The sequence below is a fragment of the Alosa sapidissima genome, chromosome 2 (assembly GCF_018492685.1).
Source record: "Alosa sapidissima isolate fAloSap1 chromosome 2, fAloSap1.pri, whole genome shotgun sequence".
NCBI classification, from domain to species: Eukaryota; Metazoa; Chordata; class Actinopteri; order Clupeiformes; family Clupeidae; genus Alosa; species Alosa sapidissima.
The window spans coordinates 17,806,072-17,829,505 of NC_055958.1; the positions used below are offsets into that span (position 1 = coordinate 17,806,072).

General features: G+C 46.0%; 1 protein-coding gene and 1 long non-coding RNA gene across 5 annotated transcripts in view; one reads left to right on the forward strand and one right to left on the reverse strand.

Annotated features, from left to right (window-relative positions):
- The window catches only part of ncam2 (neural cell adhesion molecule 2), a 152,806-nt gene that overhangs the window by 9,107 nt on the left and 120,265 nt on the right, over positions 1-23,434 (reverse strand). For 3 of the 4 annotated variants that reach the window (XM_042084236.1, XM_042084235.1, XM_042084237.1), the window contains exons 9-15: positions 18,577-18,748; positions 17,129-17,316; positions 16,268-16,364; positions 13,369-13,542; positions 11,491-11,610; positions 11,119-11,240; positions 7,032-7,206 (exon numbers count right to left, since the gene is read on the reverse strand). In XM_042084236.1, coding sequence (XP_041940170.1) covers positions 7,032-7,206; positions 11,119-11,240; positions 11,491-11,610; positions 13,369-13,542; positions 16,268-16,364; positions 17,129-17,316; positions 18,577-18,748 — 1,048 coding nt within the window. Of the gene's footprint in view, positions 1-2,849; positions 4,789-7,031; positions 7,207-11,118; positions 11,241-11,490; positions 11,611-13,368; positions 13,543-16,267; positions 16,365-17,128; positions 17,317-18,576; positions 18,749-23,434 lie in introns of those variants that run through there. The other variant, XM_042084238.1, reaches the window with a different exon arrangement.
- Positions 15,773-18,817, forward strand: LOC121703197. Its single transcript, XR_006029545.1, has 3 exons — positions 15,773-15,910; positions 16,060-16,150; positions 18,636-18,817. It is a non-coding gene; the product is annotated as an uncharacterized LOC121703197 (long non-coding RNA).

Sequence of the window (23,434 nt, forward strand, 5' to 3'; positions counted from 1 at the left end):
ATGCAAGCAAGAAAGAGTGGGGCTGTGTTAAATTGGAGGCACAGAGTGACGCTGAGAGACAAAGTGTGGGCTACGTAACATACAACAGCGCTTGCCAATTTACTGGCAAATCAGTCAGAATCAGCAATCAGACTCAGTGCTCTGTGAACATAATTTATACGTGACAGAAAGGAGAGAGAAAGAGAGCGCCAGAGATGGAGAGAGCGAGGGATGGCGGATAGAGAGCATTACCGAGGCGCTCTTGACAGAGGCGAGGTGAAATGACTTCCGTTTTTGTCCTGCGCACAAATAGGATTGTTCGGCTCAAAAACAAATTGCCGAGCCGGGGTAGCATGTGCGCGCCAAAGGCTTCCCGAAGCGCTCTTCAGAAATAATGAAGCGGGTATTGCTTCTGTTGTGCGACAGACATCACCGTCCCCCACGCCACCGATGAGTGATGGCCTGTTGTGACCACACTCTCCCATTCCGCTCCTTGGCTGAGAACGTACTGAGGAACGCTGTCTCCTCCGGTTCCTTCGAGTCATTTGTTGTTGATTTATGTCATCATTAAAGGCTCAATTTAGCATCTCGTTAATATTACTTATCCCCGAACTTCCACGAGTGGGCATGATTCGTCCACATCTGGGTTCAGCGCACTCAATTAATTACGTCCAGGGTGCGTGATTGAGTCCAGAGGAATGGGCCACCGTAACCCGTAACCCGGGATGGATTGATCATGCCTGGGCTTCGAGGGGGCCTGTGGGCGGGAAACACAGCTGGAGATTGACAGCCTAATGAGGCTGATAATCATGGGCATTTGCCTAACGACCATGTCGCTCCGAAACAAAACTGGGATGGTTTTGGAGGGGAATGTGAGGTTTTTTTCCCCCATGGTTCTCCTTTAAAGCCACTTTGTGATGAAGAAAATGTCTCAGCTTTGATCATAGGCTGGTTGTGTTCTCCTTTCATGAAGATAGGAGTCGTAAGGAAGTTAGGGTTGCTTTAACTTTCCTCAAATGCCTCCCAGCGTGTGGCCTTAATGTGTCCTTCATCCTGACTTTTAAAGGTTGCCTTGTTATTTTCTATGAGGCTTTTTCTGCAGTTGTACACACTAATGGGTTGTTAACAGGGTTAGGATGTTTCAACAGAGAGAATTTGATGGGGCACCACACAAATTTGCCGTCACTGTTAACCCTACAAAATTCCAGGGCTGAAAAGAAAACTGCCAAAAATATAATGAGCAACACAAACCAAAGGACACAATAAACATAACATCAGTGAGGACAAAAGCTTTGTTTTTTTTTAACTTGATGGCTGACATTGTCCTCTTGCCTGCCATGATGCAACCGTTATGCAAGTCCACCCTGTTGCCAGTTGGTCTCGATGTGGCTTTTTGTGGCTGTCTTTGACATGGCTGATCTGTCTGGCACGGAGTACCACTCGAAACCCACTGACCTCACAAGACAAAAACACTGTGTCCTCTCCAGAGTGACGGAGTCATTTGAGGCACTGCAGTTCTGCAGGGGGCATTGCTCGGGTCCTTGGCTCGCGGGGTTACCTTCACTGCCACCACTGCCCCTGCCCACTCTGAGGACACCAATGAGCCATGCCTCGGTAACGAGGCTTTAAAGACCCGGGCACCCATTAAGGCAGCACGCTCTCCGAGCAGGAGTGACCCTCCGGCCATTAGGCGATTAACTGTCTGATTGCCTAGAAGATGGACGTCACCCATTGGAGAAATGTCGTTGAGAGAGAGAGAGAGAGTGAAAGTGAAAGAGAGAGAGAGAGACAGAGAGAGAGAGAGAGAGAGCTGGCCATCTGTGCTTTTGTGAGGGAATCATGGATTTGGGTGCAGTCTTGCAGAAAGCTGAAGGGAGACCACAGATCTATACCAGCTTTCATCATTGTGCAATCGACACCCAAATAAAGTATTTAGCAGTCGCCTAACTAACTACCTAATCCGGTTTTCCTTTTGAAATTCAATAAGCCTCAATTTGTACACCAACATAACACAAACAACACAAGCGTGCCATTAGCTGATCAGTTGACATTCCCTAAAGAAATGGGGGGATGGGGGGGGGCATTCTGTAGAATTCTCCATTATCATGGAGAACAAACTCTGATATAAACTCATTCATAGACGAATCATCTTGAATGCTGCCACATCTTCGGCTCCATTCCCCATGCCCACCCGTGTGCAGCTCAGACCTTTTACAGTGGTACGAGGTCTACAGCCAGAGTGATTTATGATGTTTATCTGTGGCTTTAAGATAAATGAGTGCACAGGTCCCTGTTTCAGTTTATTTACTGTACTTCTGTGTGCTGGAAAAGAAAGCCTTATTTATGAGCGGTGTGATCAGGTGTAATGGCTGGCAATAAAACCACAAGCCCATTTCATTTGCTCAAGCTCTCCCGACGGAAACAGTCAGCAAAGAACCTTTCCAATCTCAATGAGAGCTGGGCTAGTGGAGAGAAAAACGGGACTGACTTGGACATGGTAGTCCTTGAGCAAAAATCCCTCATGCAAGTTGTATAGTTTGGGGTCTTTCAACAACCAGAGAGATCCATACTTTACTTATGGATCACATTAAGGTTTGAATTAGGTACATTATGCAGAACAAATTACAACTTTGAGGAAATCCTTCATTTTATAGTCTGTTGGCATTATGTGGGAAAAACTCACAAACTCACTCATGCAATAGTTGGCAATCTATACTGTAGAACCCAGTCATAGTTGTAAATACTATAAATGTTGCTATGGCCTAACTAGAGTGCAAATAAACTGAGCTCAGTTCCCTTGCAGCAGAGACATGCAGCAACACAGCACAATGCACAGTAATTGTGAATGTCAGCTCGACTCAGCAGCCATCTCACAAAAAAGCCTGTTTATTTCTGCAATGCATACAGCGCAGTGACATCTACAATATGTTTCTTTTCTCCTGTCTGTAATGGTTCTCCATACTGAGAACTTGATTGCCCTTTGGATTGAAATGCTGAACATCCCCTTAGGCTTTCAGGCAGCAGGAACAACAACAATAACAACAGAAATAAAATGACACCACACACTCACAGTTTTATATGCTGCACATATTTTTTTGTGGACACTAAAGAACCATTGATCCAGCTTTCGACAATAAATAAGTTCATTAATTCTGATGTTGTTCGATCCCATATGCAGCAGTATGCTCTCACTTCTTTAAGTGTGTGGAAAAAGTTCTCACCTAAAATAATCAAGCAGGGAGGAAGTGAAAATGACTTGAGACTTGTTCTGTTTACTGTGTGACATATGAAACTGTGGTAAGCAGTTGTTTGTGTATCTGTGTTACTCTTGGATGTGTCTTCGCATGAAATGATTCTGGTGACATACAATTTCATAGATAACATCAAAATCCTAAGTCAGTGCAACAAAATAACCCAAGTGTCCATCAAAATGTCTTGAGACTGGGCTGTTATATCTATGAGTGTCAAAACATGATGCTAGTTTTTTGAAGTACAGGCTTGATTTCACCTAGCAAGGATGCTGCCTAATGATCTCTCAAAACAAACAAAACCAATGGCAGCACTGTGAAAAAAGGCATTCCCAACAAATCACACCACATATTCTAACATGGGGACTGAAGCACAGTTCACGCAACAGCTAGGTGAGGCACAGGTAGGTCCTTTTTTCTTATTTTCCTTTGATGGCCGTCCTCAGTACCAAGTCGACTGCGATTAATGAGGACTGAGCTGGGAGTCTCAGCAGGAAGGCGTTGGTGCTGCTACTGCCATTGTCTGCCAAGTAGCAAACGCTAACAAGAACTAGCGCAGCCGCTGTAAGACGTGCAGCGGCCTCCTCTATGGCCTTGGTTGGAGTCCAGCGCCGTCTGTCGACAGGCATGGAAAGGAAGTTGATCCTTGCATGAAGGGTGACGGTTGTGACAAGGGGAGTTCCAACTCGACGAAGCAGACGGCTAAATAAATAACAGAGGAGACGCAGCAAGAACTGACAATCCACCAGTGATGGCACGCTCGTCTCTGTTGTTGTTTAGACTCTGTTGTTGACGCCGCGCCGCGGGCGCTGAAGGGGAGCGAGGGAACAAGAGAGAGAAGGAGAGAGAGAGAGAGAGAGAGAGAGAGAGAGAGAGAGAGAGAGAGAGAGAGAGAGAGAGAGAGAGTGCACACTCGCTTTGGTGCTCCTGCGACCTTAAGCTGCACGGGGCGTCTCTGAAGCGTAGCTTAATGCCACGGCTGCTTGCGCCGGCAGAGTGATACGCTGGAGCGGGGGTTTGGGGAGAGCAGGGAGATTCAGACAGAGCAGGCAGAGTCACAGAGAGGATGAGGAGCAACACACACAAGAATAAAAAAAAAAAAAAAAACAGGAGATTTCAGGTCATGGATGCCAAGGCTCAGTCATTACAGATAGAGATCAGCCCGAGGGAGACAGATAGCTGCAACCCAACCAGACAGCCAGGCCAAGAGTCAGGGAGGGGGGCTCCCAGGAGGCAAAGCCCACACGGGGAAAGCATTAAAGAGGAGGGGGGGGGGGGGGGGGTGTGTGGTGGTGGACAGGTACAATCCCCGGTCCAGTGGCTCTGTCTTAGTCCAAGTGTGGGGAGGTGGCGGTGGTGGGCTGTTAGGCGGAGTGCGTGTGAGTGAGTGGAGTAGGTGGGGAGGGGGCGAAGGGGTGGTTGTTGTGGTGGGGGATGAGGTGACATCAACACAGAGACAAATGCAGGGCGAGTGACAGGGCGACTCCGATGAAGGACGCGGCCGGGGCCAGATGCTGGCGGGGGCCTCCGCTTCCGCTGGGGGGGGGCTCACAACACTGATCTGCAATGAGGTGGGGGAGGGAGGGGGGAAGGGGAGAGGGGGGGGGGGGGTGTGGGTGAGCACAGCGTGGGGTCGGGGGTGGCGTGTGGAACAGAGTGATAAATGAATGGAAGCCAAAGCGCACAAAAACAGCAGCCGACGAACACACGCAGCGTTCCAGTCACGAGGAGAGAAGCGAGAGAAGCGGGGTGGTGGTGGGTGGGTTTACACAAATGATCACAATGGCGAAGGAGTAAGCAAACAAGCACAACAACAAGGACAAGCAGTTGTTTGTTTGGGATTTACACAGAGATGGGGCGACAAATTGCAAGTGCCGATGATAATTATGTGTTTTTGTACATGTTAGATGGAGTACATTAGGAATGAGCCATTGAGAAGCCCATAGAGGCGCGGGTTGGAGAAATGAGGTTACAGGGTGTGAAAGCAGTGGAGCAAATTGAAAAGAGGCGCCCGTGAGATGTTGCAATCAGTGACATTTCAGTCCGGGGGAGTTGATAAGTGAGGAGAAAAAAAAGGGGGTTTAGTGGCAGTTGAGCACAAAACAAAATGAAAACGAAACAAACAAAAAAAAAAAGGCCGGCGATTTGTGATGTGGCCCAGAATGCAATGCATTATGCATCAGGAGTGAATGGGAAAACAGGATTGTTTGGGGAGAGACACGGAGGAGATGCAGCACAATGGAATTATAAATAAGAGCACAGAGGGTGGGAGTGGAGGATGAAGAGAGGAATGGGTAGATGGAAGGATGGATGGATGGAGGAGGTGGACGGGGAGAGGAAGAGAGGAGGTGGGAGAGAATATACAAAATGGCACCTGATTAACAGTGTGAATCAGAACCACTTGAGTGCAGTAATACACAAAAACAGTCTCTCTTTCCATCTCTCTCTCCCTCTCTCCCTCTCTCTCTCCCTCTCTCTCTCTCTCTCTCTCTCCCTCCCTCTCTCTCTCACTCTGTCTGTCTCTGTCTTTGTCTCTTTGACTCTCACACATGTCATGCCTTTGTCACGTGTACTATGTGAGCTGCACTGAAATACCAAGTGCCAGGAGTCTGAGATGGGTGGCATTTTTCCCAGCGTACCCTTGTGCCCTTCCAGTTCTGCGGGTCCACTAGCTGCCCTCTGAAAGGCTGAGCCTCATTACCAACCCCGAGTGCCACAAAGAGGGACCTGTAGTATGTCCAACTGAGCCACTGTTACATACATTGATTTAGTCAAACTTTTATCTCAGCAACATCAGTGCCGCTTATAAAAGCTTTAGAGGAAAAATATTTTGAACACACAATTTGTACATGTATGAATGGACAGGGTTTGTGGATGCCTGTATTAGTGTGCATTAGTGTTTTTTTTATTAATAAAAGTCTCAAGGATGACATTTTTCTAAAGGAAATACGCCTACACTGATAACATGTTTGTTTTTCACTGCCGCAGCAGATTAAGTGGATGTAATTTAGGTGTAATTTCTGAGCTTAACAAAGGCTGTAGCTACAGTCTTCTTTTTAGTTGAGTTGAAAATGAAAAGCTGTCTGTCTCTAGAGATCTGTCTCCTGCCACACCAAGATAATGAGGTAGCACAGACAATCGACTGACCTCGTTTGAAAAGCACACAAGCACACATGCTTTCCATTTGAGAAGCGGCAATAAAAAGCAAAAGCGCATTTTCAGTCTCTGCTCTGCTCTTGATGACAGTACAAACACATTTCCTTTGCCTTTTCTGCTTGAATGTGATTTGTGCTCCAGTAACCACATAGTGCAAGGATTATACATTTTTGATAGATTAACCATACAGCGTCTGACCAGTGACAATTTTGAAACTTTCTTGTTGCTGTCTTTGGCGTGCTAACAGCATATTCTCCATTGTATTGACACTTAAATACATTAAAACAACTAACTCAGAAAACAACTAACTCAATAACCCTGAACATAAACAGTCTCAGAAGAGAAGGTGGGTGTCTGAACATATGCTAGTATGTGCATTCTATGAGTGCCATTATATGTGTAAAGCTGACGTTCATGTACTGTACATAAGAATATTGTTGTTTGTATATGCATATACTCTTATTGTTCAATTAAGACCCTGGATAGGAGTTTAAAGCACCAAGTGTGTTCATACTGTAATTCACATACTGTGCATTACAAAAAAACTATGATAGATAAAACACACACAGTGGATGTGGGAGTACAAAATGTGTCTGTGTGTGTGTGTGTGTGTGTGTGTGTGTGTGTGTGAGACGGATGTGCGTGTACCTGTGATGTCGGGTTTCTGAGGCATGGAGAAGTGGATAGTGGTGGGCTCGGACAGGCCCTTGATGTTACGGGCTGTGATCTCCACCTCGTACTGGGTGTTCCACTGGAGAGGCTGCAGCAGCACAAAGTCGTTGACGCCGGGGACCAGTTTGGTCATCCACTGCTCCTCTCTGTCCTGTGCACACACACACACACACGTGACAGATGCGCAGGGCTTTAGAGGCACGCAAAGAACACACACATACATACAGAGATAAACACACTCTCACTCTAATGCAAACACAGTGACATCCTTGGTGTAAGACATATTTAGTGGCATTACACTCTCTCAACATTAACTCTGACAAGACCTGATACACACAAACATGCACGCACACACACACAGATACACACACATACACACACACACACGTACGTACACACGTACGTACAGTACACACACACACACACACACACACACACACACACACACACACACACACACACACACACACTTACCTACTACTACCAGTGAATAATATGTGGTATAGAGAAATTCAGAAGCAGTGTCAGCAGTAACAGCTTGGTGTTGTGTTAAAAAGACACGCCAAGGCCTCTTCCCTACTATGAGCCAGTTGTAGTGAGCATTTCTGTGTTGGCTTTATGGATTATGGCCTTCAGCATGAAATTTCAGTAGAGCAGCAGAGTTTCAAGGTCTCTCCTAACAGCTACATGTCCAACAATGAAATGACACAATACATTTGCATTGGTATTTCAGCAAGAAAACACATTTTTAGGTCATATCATTTATTGAATCGGTTTGGTGTTGTGTATCAGAACAGAATTTCTGTGATGGTAACTGTTTGTACTATCAGCCTGTGCACTAAATTATTGAAACCAAGTAGACTGTCTGGTTTAACAGCAGATAAAACAGCAGGTGTATCTTGGATGGAGGTGGGCTATAACTGGACTCACAGTTTCAAAGTACAGAGAAGTGAACCACAGCCTGCTCAACATGGCATGAGCAGTGGTCAGGCAGGCATCAGATATAAACCATGAAGCATGTGAAGAATAATGGAGGATTCTCTGCATACTACATAGCGCATGCTAACCATTATCCACATAAATTAAGAGCAGAGCCTGGAAAAGATAGAGTATCTTTACCTATGTGTATTACCACTTATACCCCTCTCATCACATTGAGACCTTTGGGAGTGTTCCTTTTCACAGGTTATTTGATAAATGTTTTCAAATCCTGTTACTGTGTGTCATTACTTATTATAAACTAAAAGCACACCTCTGATTGTCTGAACTGAACATCTAAATAGGCCATTACCCATAGGCAACATCCCTTCAATGAAAACTACAGAAGCTTCAAAAGAATGGAAGGTGTTTACCTACTCCGGTCTTCTTTCAGATATATTATTAAGAATGGTATTGGGAGAGCAAATGAGACTGGGAGAGAGGTGAGCAAGGGAGACAGAGAGGAGGAATGAGAGCGAATGAATGATGAAACTGGAGATGAAAGCGACAGATCTGAGCACCCATCTGTTCTTCTTTTCATTTCACAGCGAGCCAGAGCTCTCTCTCTCTAATCCACAAACTTTTCCGTCTTCCTCTGCAACACAGAGCCACACACGCACACACACACACACACACACACACACACACACACACACACACACACACACGCACACGTACACACACGCACACACACACATGCACATACACACACACACACACACACACACACACACGTACACACACTGCCCACAGTGTCTGTAGTTCTTCTTGTGTTTGTGTGTGTGTGTGTGTGTGTGTTTTTTTCTGTGTTTGTGTATGCATGTGTGCTTGTGCATGCCTGCTTGTGCGAATTCACAAATCCTTCCGCTGGGCACAGAGGATATAAAAAAGATAATAATAAATAACTTCCCCACTACAGTTAAGGAATCCTAGACACACACACACACACACACACACACAGAAACGCACAGCTCCTCTTCTCATATGCAGACGTTTGCACGCCACCACAGCTGTTTAAAGGCTGAATGCTTCCTATAACCCCCCCCCCACACACACACACACACATGATGCCATTCCAGAGGCTCTGTGCTCTGACTGTGCCATCTCCATTCTCCCCAGCCTCACCTCCCGTGCCCCTGCCTGCCAGCACATCAAAGCAGGGGGAGAAGAAAGAGGGAGCGAGAGAGGAGCCCGGCGGAGGAGAAGAAAAGAAACGCAGTCCACAGACAGGCCAGCGAGAGGACATCCATCGGCCAGTGTTGAGATGAGCGCTGCTCCGCACAGCCCACGCAAGACCTCGCTAGGCCAGACACCCAAGAGCACTGTGAAGGGAACTCTGAGGAGACTGGACGAGGTTAAGCGGTGACACTGAACGCTGTGCCCGTTTGGTGCAACTGAAGCAGTTGGCACCCGTCTCGTTTCCATGTCACTGCACTGCGCTGCAGACTGAGCAGCATCAGAGCAGAGTCTGCTGGCACAGACAGGTAAAACTGTCACACCTGCACTGCTGCAGGGGAGAAGACACCGTGGCGCAGAGACGCCCCTGAAATGTAGAAATTGCGCCAGACATTGAAAAAAGTCATCCCTGGGCAAAAAGTCTGTCGACAGGTAAGCATAGTATTGGTTTAATGATGACAGACTGTGGGGTTTGTTAAAGGCTTATGGACTGTGACAAGGAACTGACAGTATAGCTGAGCCTCACACGCTACATGAAAACTTCACCAGGCTAATTGGCCAAGAGCCGACAGCTCCAGGCTCGAAGCTAAGCTCCATTTACACATAGACAGATACATAAACACACACACATAAACACAGACACACACACACACACACACACACACACACACACACACACACACACACACACACACACACACACCAATGCATGCACACACACAAACACACACAAACACACACATGCACACACACACACACACTTGCACCAAAAACTTCATATCAAGATAAACAAGACGAAGGAACGAAAGAATGAAATAGAGACACACAGAGAAATAGAAAGAGGGAAAGAAAAAAAGGGAGATAGAGTTAGATAGAGCAAGAGCAAGAGAAAGAGCGAGAAAGAGATGAAGAGAGGAAGAGAGTGTCTGAAAACTCGATCACCACTTTCCTGTTAGTGGCGCGGCGCTGCCGAGCGCCGATATGAAAATCACCTTCTCGGGCTCGGCTGCAGATAATCTTGGCACTTCAAAGCGCTCATATTTATGATGCCTCGCACACGTCTCCAGCTCTGGCACAACAGGCCACCATGGAGAAGAGGAGGAAATCAAACACACAAAAAAGAAATCTGCACAGCCTCCACCAATGAATTAAAGGCACCACGCTCATTGTGTATGAACTTATTTATGCATTTATGCATCGATTCTCTCTATATGTGTGTGTCTGAGTGTGTGTGTGTGTGTGTGTGTGGGGGGGGGGGGGGGGGTGTCCTGAATGCAGCGAATACTTCAACAAGAAAGGGTCTGTATTTTTGCATAGGTGATTATACATGTCAGCGCCCACACCTTCTCTGTCTGTCTACAAGCATGAGCGTCTCCCATTTTCTCTCTGCGCCTCCTCATCACCTCCATCCTTGCTCAGCATTCATTAGTGTGTGTATCACTCTGATCCTGCGCAGCAAACCACCTCCACCACCACTACAACCAGCACCAGCACCATCGGAACCTGCCTGCCTAGACCAGCCTGCTAATTAGCTACCTGAGAATGACCTGACTACCTCAAAAGACTTTTCACAACTGCTGGACCTTGACCACTACAAAACACACCACCTCCAACAAACAAACACAATCTGGCATGCATGCTAAAGCTGAAGAGGATCAGTTCCTTCAGAGGAGGATCACTGAGTTCATCAAAAACCTTGTATGCCAAAGCAGCTTATGTATTGTTCAACAGGGGCAGTTTCAGCCCAATTAATTTCAATGAAGAGCTGGAATGTTGTTTTTTAATATATCCAGGAGGTGTGTTTGTGTGTGTGTGTGTGTGTGTGTGTGTGTGTGTGTGTGTGTGTGTGTGTGTGTGTGTGTGTGCTTGTGTGTGTGTGTGTGTGTGTGTGTGTGTGTGAGAGACTCACTGTTTTGTATTTGACGATGTACTCCAGAATGGGCATGCCCCCGTCGTCCTGTTTGATCAGGCCCAGCCTGTAGGCCTTTCCCACCCCTCGCTGCCCGTTCACCGACGGGGGGCTCGGCTCTCCTTTAGGAGTTAAAACAGGCCGTTACCATCACTTGGTCACACGGCACACATGTAGACATAGAAATATATACGTTGGAAGTATAGGTCTCTACTCTAGGTCCCATAAACAAACCACACAGCATATAGGGTCTGACATAAAACTCAGAAAGCTTACTGAACACTTTCAACCATGAAGTGGACACTCTGTTGTTCAAAGCGCGCAGCGCTACAGTGTACGGTCAGTAGTAGGGCAAAAGGAGAGGATACTCACGTATGGGCAACGTCTGAAAGCTCTCTGTGCGGCTGAACTCGCCCTGACCTTTTCCGTTTACTGCTGCGACGTGCACCTCATATGTGGTGTTGGGCTCGAGGTTGGAGAGAAGCACTAGCGCTGTGAGGAGAGAGAGAGAGAGAGAGAGAGAGAGAGAGAGATGGGGGGAGAGGGGTATAGAGAGAGATGGAGAGAGGTAGAGATGGAGAGAGGTAGAGATGGAGAGAGACAGGCAGAGAGAAAGCGTCAGAGGCGTAGAGGGAAGAGAAAGTGAGGAGGGGAGAGAGAGAGATTGAAGGAGGCATATGATTGAAGATGGACATCACTTTCCTCAATCTAGCCCATGGCCTCCAAACTAACTTACTTCAGAATTATGGATATTAGCTCTGAGCAGTGGTAGGCTAGCTTATCTTGCTGTCCGATTTGTCCTTTAAGTTTCTTTTGAAGTTTGAACATCACACCCGGCCCTTCTGGCTGTTGTGGAAGAAAAAATCAATTTGTGATCTTGTGGGAGAGCGTAATCTGACTGTGCCACGGCTGTTCAAGATCTCACATCACTGGACTCCTCTATTTTTGACCCCCGCAGGGAACCGTACCATCTCAAGGTCTGAGGTCTCCTGTGGACTGAATGTATGTGTGTGTGTGTGTGTGTGTGTGTGTGTGTGTGTGTGTGTGTGTGTGTGTGTGTGTGTGTGTGTGTGTGTGCGCCTGTATCTGTGTGGCAATATTACTCTGTGAAGATCAAACACTTCTCCCCATGAAGGTCATTGGCATTTTCCATGTGGTTCACCAGACTCCCTGGCATATATAGGGCTTGTGTATGTATGTGCCTAATGGCTCATCAGCACATGTTATGGGTTTCACCTCTTTGGCAATAAACCACGGACCAGTACATAGGGCTCTGAAGCACATGTTTGACCCCAGTGAGATGTAGGGTGAAAACAGTGGGGTGTCGATACATGTAATAAACCTTTGTTGCTAATCTTTAAAAGACTATACATCCCTATAAAGACTACCATGCAGTCTTCCTATAATTATCCAACTGTTTAAGCTGTCTATGTATAGATTGGTGTGTGTGTGTGTGTGTGTGTGTGTGTGTGTGTGTGTGTGTGTGTGTGTGTGTGTGTGTGTGTGTGGAGACATCCCAAGCCACCATTGCCGTCCACGGTGTCACCGAGTTATCTGTGCCCAGTAAACTGTTAAAGTGTGGCTCAGACGCTTAATTGCCAGGAGATGCTGACAGCTCAATAATGGCACTTCCCCTGACCAGACGAAATGACACCAGACGCTGGCGCAGCGCGAGGTGGCAGCCGTCAGCACTGTGCTGACGAACGCCGCGTGTGCCAGCGCGCCCACTGTTTCTGCTCGTCACCCGCTGCGGCCCACAGCAATGGCGGAGCTGCGAGCAGATGAGGGCTCTGCCGGTGGAAATGATGACCCCTTTTTAACCCCTGGTGCTCCCCCCCCCCCCCCAAAAAAAAAATGAAAACAATCGGTTCTACCTAGCTCGAGTTGCTGCAGTCAACATCTAGAGCAGTCAGGCAGCTACAGTGCTGCACTCTGAGGGCATGTTCACAAGCCCCGATGTTCATGCCCCCAGAGTGTAGCAGAGATCTAACATTGCCACATTTGGCACCTTCCCCTGTATTAATTACTGTGGAAACCTTATGTGAACCTCTGTTTATTTGACCTACACCTTACCTATACCTACTCCATTTATGTGCACTGCATTATTAGCAGCATACATATCAATGTATACTAAATTTCAGGATGGGCCAACATTTACATTTAGATTTAGAGTTACATAACATTACATTTAGCTTTAATTCTAATGATTTTGCTGTAAGGGACTTCTAATGATGCTGAAGGAGAACTTACTCTGTGTTCCTTGTGACTTGACGGCCTTCCAGTCTTGTGAGCCGGCGTCCTTGTACTTCACCAGGTAATGGTCTATGGGGACACCGCCGTGAGAGTCGGGCTTCACAAACGTCACCGTGGCAACACGCTGGGCCACTCCGCTCAGTCGCACAGAGTAGGGGTTTGAGGGCACATCTGCAACAGGAGAGAATGATTGACTCTGTGACGTCTCATATCACACAATAGAGAGTCGAGAGGGTGTGAGTGAATGAAAGGCATCCGTTCTAAACCACTAGAGATGAATATGGAGGAGAGGAATGCATTATCACTGTCACTTACCATCCAACATTGCTCACGCTCAACATTTTCCGGGAAAACGTGTGACACACACACACACCTACACACACACACACGCATGCACACACAAACCACGGACTACTCCATCCAACAGTGCTTTGCAGATAAAATCATATAGTAGGCTGGAAGACACACCTGCAAACACCCACCAACACACACACACACACACACACACACACACACACACACACACACACACACACACACACACACACACCAACACACACTAATACACAGTTAATGTAACAACAACACAAACACTAAATCAGCACTAGCATTTCTCTCATACCGACTCCTCCTGCCACTGGATCATTAACTCCTTAGTATTCCACACCCTCTTTCAAAAGCTGTATGCTTTTCTCTCTCTCTCCCTCTCTCTCTCTCTCCCTCTCTCTCGTGCTTTAACTACCACATTCAATTCCATTTGAAAAGTGTAGCGTTCACTTCAGGTATTTTGTGCATCGTAGAGATTATCATGCATTTCAAATGACTGAATAAATGTTTGCCTATCCGCTGCTTATCGCCCTAATCCCTCTGCCGAGAGCCGCTGCTGTATTACAGGGCTCCAGGTGCAGCACGGAGAGGGCGTCTGCACAGCGAGAGAGAAAGGAAGAGAGAGAGAGAGAGGGAGAGAGAGAAAGAGAGGAAGAGGGAGAGAGAAGTGGAAAGAGAGGGAGATAGAGAGAAAGAAAGAGAAATAAAAAGGGAAAGAGAGAAAGATAGAGGGAGAGAGAGAGGGAGAGGGAGGAGGACTTTTTGGCTGGACCAGAAGGAGGGATGGAGAGAGGGATGGAAAGAGGGAGAGATGGAGTCCGGCAGAGACGGAGCACCGCTCTGCTATCAATCCAGCGGTCCCCAATCTCCACCTGGATCTCCCTGCCCACTCTCATTAGCTGTGCCAGAGGAGACGGAGAGCGAGGGAGAGAAGGAGCGAGGGGGAGAGGAAGAGGGAGGGAGGAACACAGGAGGGGTTGAGATAATAAGGGAGAGAGAGAGAGAGAGAGAGAGAGAGAGAGAGAGAGAGAGAGAGAGAGAGAGAGAGAGAGAGAGAGAGAGAGAGAGAGTGGAGAGCTTGTGCAGAATAGCAAATGCCTGCTTTAATAAAATCCAGTTTGATAGAAACAGAGGAGGGACGGGTGGAGGGAGTGAGTGAGAGATAAAGAGAGAAAGAGAGGAGAAGGTAGGAGAAAAAGAGTAAGAGATGGTGGAGAGACGTAGAGGGAGAGAAAAGGAGCAACAGAGAGAATGAGGAGCCAGCGACAACAGAGGGAGTGAGAGAGAAGAGAATGGATAGCACTGGCAGAGTGATAGAAAGAGAGAGAGAGAAATAGACTCAGAGAAAGACAGAAAGCGCTAGAAAGAAAGAGGGAGAGGGAGGGAAGGCCAAGTACAAAGGAGACAGACAGCCAGAGAGAGAAGGAAAGACAAGTAAAAGAGACAATGTCCTCCCTCTCCTCCTCCTCTCCCTCCTCTCCTCTCCTCTCCTCTCCTCCTCTCCTCCTGTGTGGAGGTGCTGTGTGTGCTGGGAGGTGGCGGTCCCCTGCCTGTGGCTCGTGTGTCCATCTCTCCCTGGGGAGCTTGACCTTGTTTAGCCCGCCTCAGCACACCAGCGGGCAGCGCTCCGGAGACATCAGTCCCATTAGCGGCGCAGCCTGAGCACAGCGCTGCCTCGAGTGGAACAACGGCACACACAGCCCACATAGTGTCCTCCCTCCGTGTGTGTGTGTGTGTGTGTGTGTGTGTGTGTGTGTGTGTGTGTGCGCGCGAGTGAGAGAGAGGGTGTGAAAAGATTTAGATAATGTAAGTGTGATCCTTGCCATATGGCTATGAGTGTGTGATGTGAGATTGTGTGAGAGTATGTGAGAGAATGAAACTATGTTTCCATTCTTAGTTCTCATTCTTACAGTCCTACAGGATACACAGGGAGTCAGACATCCAGCCTACATGTAGTGTGGTTAATTCAAACAATACCACACCCTGTCTAGTCAGTTATACACACACACACACACACACACACACACACACACACACACACACACACACACAGTGTTGGGTTGGAAATCCCAGTCACTTTCCTGTCACTCTACTGGGAGACACGCTCACTTCCTGAAGCTTCCTCCACCTCCTCCACATAATTACCAATCAACCTCACCAGTGTGTGTCTCTCTTTGTGCTGACTGCTTACGTTTGCTGCGTCTATGACTTTGTACGTTTATTTAATCATTTTGTATTGACATTAATTTGATAACTGTTAAATGTTTCACTTGGTTAGAGATTTCCTTTGTGGTTATGTGAATGTACAGTATTATTATTATAATGATCTGTATCAGTAAAGCTGGCTTTGTTTGATTGTAGATACCAGCATTATGCATCGATTGTAAAACCAACATTGAGAAAGCAAACAACAAGGAAAGAAGCAAATGGCAATAAAGATCAAAATTGAGAAGTAAGTAATTCCTGGACTCATTCCTGTGTTCTAATCGACACACCATTCTGGTAGCACTCATCCTGAACCAGCCAAACACCAGATATTTTACACACAGAGACACTGTGTCTGACTTACCAGCCTGGGCCAGGATGAATTCCTGGAAGCGCATTCCAATGTTGTTGCGCGCTGTGCAGTTGTACCGGCCAAAATCCCTGTCTGACATGGGAGTGACCTAGACAAGCAAGCAAGATAGTAAGATGGGGCAACAGGTAGATTGGAGGAAGAAAAGAATAGTTACAGTCAGTGCTTGGCAACGTAAATGTTTTAATAGTAGTTATTCAGTTTCTTAGTTATGGAATGAAATCAGAAAAAGAGAAAGACAAGGACAAGAGAAAGGGAGGGAGGGAGGGAGGGATGAAGAGAGAGATTCTCTTGATATTCATTTAATCCAATTGTCTTATCTACATCACGAGAGAACGATAAAAATACAATTAAAAACTTTCATGAGATATACAGAAACACACAACTTTAAATACTGTGGGGGAGCACACATTATTAAACAGATAAGACTGTTACTTTGAAAGGTTATCTTATCAATAACTTAAAGGTTAGTCCAGATGGAATAGTCAATGACAGTCCATTTAAAGTTGTGTGGAAACAGCAGGAGTTCAGTGCTGTCATTCAAACATCTTAAAGAGCTGTGTAAATGTAAATGCACAGTGGGATTACCAAGATGGTGTGAGTGATATCTTAAGTTGACTAAATTTAACTTCAGCAATTAACACATTACGATAAATGCTAGAGTGTGACAGTGCAGAGCAGATGTCTTTTATATCGTAGCTCAATGTTGATTTATATGCTCAAAGGTATAGTCTTTGTTTTGTTCTTTATGCTTTGGCAACACTGAATCTTAATAGCTATGATGATAAAGCAACTTTGAAAATCGAATTCGGAATTTTAATGTATTCAAGGTGTCAGGGTGGGGGTGAGCGGTACCTCTAGTAGTGACCTCCCGGGGGCGCTGTGGACGCGCATGTTCCCCGTACCCTCGCTGGGGATGGTCAGCTTCTCTCTCCTCCACAGGATGGTGGCCGGCGGGTTGGACATGGCGTCACAGCTGATGTTCACAGGGTTTCCCTCCCACGAGTAAAATATGGTGTGATTGGTCTGGAACTTTGGGGCGTCTGCGAGGAAATGTACAAAAAGAGTGATGTATGACCACAAAGAGTGAGTCATAAACACGCCATAAAACAAAACTACGTCAGCATACTGACTCATTACATTCAAGTAGAAATGAGATGCAACACGATTACAAAAACACGATTAGCGTTAGCCTCCTTTAGTTTCTGGCTTTCTGTCTGGCTGCAGCTGTGAGGGATCATGTATGGTGCAAAACCAAGCTGACCCAGAGGTCACACAGGCAAACTACAGGATAGCACGATAACTGCCATGCTCTGGCAACACATTGACATGGTGTGAGTATGTGTGTGTATAAATCTATCTCTGTGTGTGCATGAGTCCTCCTCCAGAGGCTTAGCACAAAGCTGTCCAAACAATGGCGACCTGTTCTTGCACAGTGTTTCTACACCAAGAGCTACTGAGCACCCAGCTAGGGCCCTACTTCCACTTGACAAAGTATATTTCAGTTGTGTGTGTATGTGTGTCCTATTTTTTTGCCTCTTACATCTGCATGCATCACTTTTTCATCTATTTATTCATCTATTAGCCTGTTTGTTTCCTCTCTCCATTTTCCATCTTGTCTTTTCATTTCTCCTCTTTTTCTCACCCTCCACCTCTCTCTCCATCTATCTATCTCTCTCTATCCCACTCCACCTCTCCCTCTCTCTGTCCTGCTCTCTCTGTCACACACAGAGCACCATTAGAGAGATTGGGGCTGGGTTGGGTGTCAGATCTGTGCCTTTGGGACTGAATGATTGAGTTCATTAGCAGCCCTATCGGAGCGTCCTCTCCACAGACACACACATACACACACACACACACACACACACACACACACACTGACACCCAGCCGTGTTCCCCTAGTCCTGCCAATGTCATGCGCGTCATGCTGTGTGATTGGTTAATCTGCTGTGGCATCATCATGGAGAGATGTGACATGACAGGCCTCTAGCTGAATGTCACCGACCCGTGACAGGCGAGCGATAACACCCGGCACCTCTGCAGAGAGGGGGGGTGCACACTCTCACTCCCTCATAGGCAGAGGTGGGGGTAGCTCTGGGTTACGGAGCATAAGGCCATGCTAGATGGGTGTGGGCTGTTAATTTAAGGAACAGGATTTAGGTTTTGAACATTGCCGATCTTTTAAATATTGTGGCTTTATATGTTGATATGGTATAGGTCTTTTTAGGTGTATATGCATATATGAATGTACACTTATGCATGCACGTGTGCACATGTCCTTGTGTGTGTGTGTGTGTCCTTACACTCTATGTCCAGGTACATGCTCTTCTGACTTCCTCCAATTCTGCTCTTTGCTTCACAGTCGAAACGACCCAGGTCAGCCAGAGACACGCCCACTATGACCAACAAGGACTCCCCATGGCGACCACGGACTTCCACGTGCCCATCTTTTTCTTTTTTGTTTGTTTGTTTGCTCTACACACAGAGAGAGAGAGAGAGGAGGGGGGGGGGGGGGGATACAAAAGCTATTGATTAGTGTTGATAACGTGTTGACAATATTGCTAAAATTTTTTCAATCCAGAGATTGATTTTTGAATACATGAACCTTGGAACAGCATTTTCAATGGTATTTCAGTGTAGAACATGTAACATTCCAGAAACACAAATTGTCTTGTGTTTAATCAGATAATCAGATGTGTAATGTGACAGGAACAGTTAAAGGAATGTTCCAGAGCAAAAACAACCTAGAGTCTATTTCCAAAAGCTAACAGGTTCTGGAAAGTCCTTCGGATGAGACGGCAAACCGAGGTCCTGACTCACTGTGGTCATTAAAGATCCCATGGCCCTCCAAGTACATCTTGGCTAAACCAGAGACTTTCTAATGTGGAGACACAGCACTCAAAAAATACTCCATAGAAATGCATGGGGCTAGTTTGTCACGCCAATATGGCCGTTGTCTACACATATCCCACCCCTTCCTCGGCAAAACGTTGACATGTGAATACATCGTGCCAATCATGTGTTGTGAACTCACCACTGGAGCAAGATTGGTGTCGTGAAGCCTTGCGCACGCGCATTTCTGCCGAAATGGATGCCCAACGAGTGCCCAAAAAGCGTTGTCATATGGCCGCCGAGTGGAGGGACTTGCCTAAAAGGACTTTGGCTAAACTCCCAACCTGACTCATCAATCTAGGCCCTTAATCATCCTCCGGTGTAACTGGCTCATTCACTAGCTCACTCTCCACCTCAAGCTGGTGTGTGGTGAGTGAGCATTCTGGCGCATAATGGCTGCCGTGCATCACCGAGGTGGGTGCTACCATAGATACACATAATAAAGGCTAGATGTCTTATGCCGGAGTCTCTAACGGCATCACCGGCGACCATCTTGTCACAGGCAAGCTATCTGGTGGGCTCTGTGGTACCTGATGTATGGTGAGTGATCTGCACAAACACAAATACTTTTATCTCGCTAAAATCTTGACGGATGTACACAAACAGTTTGGTTTCTTACAAACATTATTAACGTAGCTATAATCTGGATGCTTGAACATTTTAAGTTATAATTTTTCATAAGTATACAAACCAAACAATGATAACAAACCAAACCGTTTGAAAATCGGTAGAAAATTGAGCAAGTTTTGGTTATTTAAAAAGTATGCTCCATTGGAACACAATGTTATGAGTTAGTGAGCTGTAGGGTTGCAAAGGGGCGGAAAATCTCCGGTAAATTTCCGGAAACTTACCGGAAACTTTCCATGGGAAGTTAAGCTGGGGAATTTTAGAAATATTCCAAATTGGAAACTTTCATGGAATTAAAGGAAATTATGGAAATAAATGGGAATTTACGAGAATTAACTGGACATTTTTGGTAATTCCTACTGTTTCATATACAGACATTAACATTTTGTTTCGTAATAAGCAATATGATTTGTTTGTTCGTATTTTCACTTAGCTTAGCATACAAAGATAGCTAACATGCTAGCGGGAATCCCATTCTCTGCCTATGGTTTAGCGTGCTAAGCTAGCAACAATGAAACCACTGAACTGCCCAAGATACACCACGCCACTCAACAACAAAATCCAATTGGTTGGAACATTGACTGACAATCAGTTTGTTCAGTTAGAATCCCAGAAAATGGTAAAACAAATAAAAATATAATGACACAACATACCACCCCAACCAAACCTTATAGATTATGTAAATTATATATAAATTGTCAAGCTTAATCAGACAGATTAATCGTCACATTACAGTTTATGCAAAATGACGTACACCCATTTGAATGAGGACAAAAGTGACGACAAGCCCATAACTGGGCAACTGTTTGCAAACTTCCCCCAGTTTCACACCAGTTATTCCACATGAGATGACATTTTCACTGGGAATTTTCCCCATGCACATGAACACATCATAGGTTTCCTTTATGTCTAGTAGCCTATGCTGATTGCTGTGTGCATGGGATTGACGTATGTGCAAGGTAGAAATTTGACTGAAATTGCATTAAATCAGATTGTTTTAACTAATATTATGCTGCAAGATGGGGTTTTGTCCACTACATTTAAGTTTCCTGTTATAGACTATATTACAAATTCCCATTTTATTCCCATTAATTCCCGTTTATTCCTGTTAATTTCCGTATATTCCCGTTAATTCCCATGGAAAGTTTCCAACTTTGAAAATTCCCGGAATTTTGCAACCCTAGTGAGCTGACTGTGGCAAGATGGCCGTGAGGTGCGGACGTCGACCTCCATTGGCCAGCAGCGCGGATGAGACATCTAGCCTTTATTATATATATCTATGGGTGCTACACATTGGTTGTGGTTAGTGAGCCCCCCCCGTTCCTTGTGAAGAAGCGCTTTTAGTGTTGAGAAAAGCACCATATAAATGTTACGTGTTGTTGTGTTGTTTAAACAGTTGTTTGAGAGCATAATTATGTCAATTGGTGCAGTTTTGAGCAAGACAGTCGTTTGCACCAAATTGTCTTACAATGCAAATGCAAAGGGCATAGACGTCATGTCAAAAACAAATTCTATTTTACACCACTGACAATGTTCAAAATAGAATGACTCTTTTATGGTAGTGTGGTGAACTTCTCTACAGACAAATCAAATTATTGTAAACGTGTTTTGAAAGGTTATTTTCCGAAGGGTGTGTTTTTTCGCCTATCTTAGCTGTCTTCTTGTCGCTGCTATTTTGAAGGAAAGGCCTAACAAGTCAATTAACGAATGCAGCACAAACCACAGTCAATGAATGCTAAAGGAGAGTAGACGTCTGCGTTCGGACGGCTGCTTGCAGATGGCTACTCTCCTATAGCGTTCATTGAATGTGAAAATGACAAATGTTGGCCAGCAAGTCTGGTTAGTGCTGTGATGAGTTGATGACAAATCCAAACACTACCCGGCGTTCATATGTCTGGCTGGTAAGAGCAGCAGGGATTCTGCTGCACATTAGAGATACTGGGAGCGCACGCTAGTTTAGTGCTCTCTGCCTGTCCTACTCTTCCTATCCAATTTGCAGAGATAATGCAGGCTGGGACTACGCAAGCCTGATCCACACCAACACACTCTCCCAATAATAAAAACATACACAAAAGCCATCCCAAGTACACAAAAGCCATCCCAAGTCATGGGGACTGTGTGATGTGGAAAATGAAGTGATTGAGCATTGAGTCTCAGCACCCCCCTCTCCATCTCATAAACTCTCTCTCTCTCTCTCTCTCTCTCTCTCTCTCTCTGTAGCGGTTGCTCCCATCTCCCTGAGATGCAGGCCTTTCTAATCGCTCCCAGGACAGCGGGTGGCTGAAAGTGCTCATTAAGATCCTCCGTCAGGAGCCCCCCCACCCCCACCCTCCCTTCTCGACTCTGCAGTCCCCCTCACTCCACCTTCCTCTCTCCACCTCCCTCTCTCCTACCTCTATGGAGCACTTCCATTTGCCGCCATTGTTGTTGCCTTAACAACCAGCCTTTCATGGCATTCTAACGATCTTTGACAGCTTTTCCTCCTACTATCGCTCGCTCCCCCCCACCCCCCCTCTTCTATTCTACATCTCCTCTCCCTCCCTCTCTCTCTCACTCCCTCCACTTCCTCTCTCCGCTCCCTCCTTCTCTCTCCCCCGCGCTATGCTAAAGCATAATGATGGAGTGCAGGTTTGGATGCATGACTGATGCGACTGAAGGCCCTTATCTCACACACGCCATTCTCCCACGCACACAGAAAACACACTTAATTCGGCTGGCTGCTGGGCAGACTCCGTCGGTACAAAGGCTGCTTTCATGTAGTCCTGTGTGCGCTTTGTGGGTGCACAGGTAATGCATGGGCCACGACTGCAAGGCTATTTGGCCTTCAGATACAGTATCTGTGAAGCCACGAACGATGAAAATGCCTGTGTGAGTGTGAGAGTGTGTGTGTCCTTGTGTGGGTGTCTGAATTCTGTTGCCTCCTCCACAGCTTTGCATTTAAGAAATTGACAAAAGGACTCCCAAAGACATACACGTGCCTCGCTTTTGAGGTATGTGTTATTTGGCGTGGATCTATAAGATATTTGTCATGGATACTTTACCCACTATGAGCTTCCTTTGCCTCACACTTTCATATACAATGCAGTTTGGCTGTGTGCATTATGCAGTACAGAGCATTTAAAACGAATTTTTCGGATGTCACAAAGTAAGAATTTGAAACATCATCGGGAGAGATTTAGATGCACGTTAAGGTTCTGTTATGAATTCGGAAAGACTCTTTAGAGTGCACCAGCAGCAGTAAAATGTCCTATTTACTTAAACACTTTGGCTGATGTCCCATCTTCAAGTCAAGACTAATCACTATACCATCAACATACTTTAGATCTAGACTAATAACTATACCATCGACATACTTTAGGTCTAGACTAATAACTATATCATCGACATACTTTAGGTCTAGACTAATAACTATACCATCAACATATTTTAGGTCTGAGAACATCATATGACCCCTGCAAATATAATGATGACCAATGTCACTATTGATCTACGGTATGTTAGATCGCATTCAGCATCTTTGTTTGTGGATACATAATAAAGTACCCCATGGTGTGGGCACTGTATACTGTATATGTTCTCTGAATGTGAATTACAGTGGGATATTTATGGTGCCACAGGAGCTTCGCTATCAAGGCAACCGGC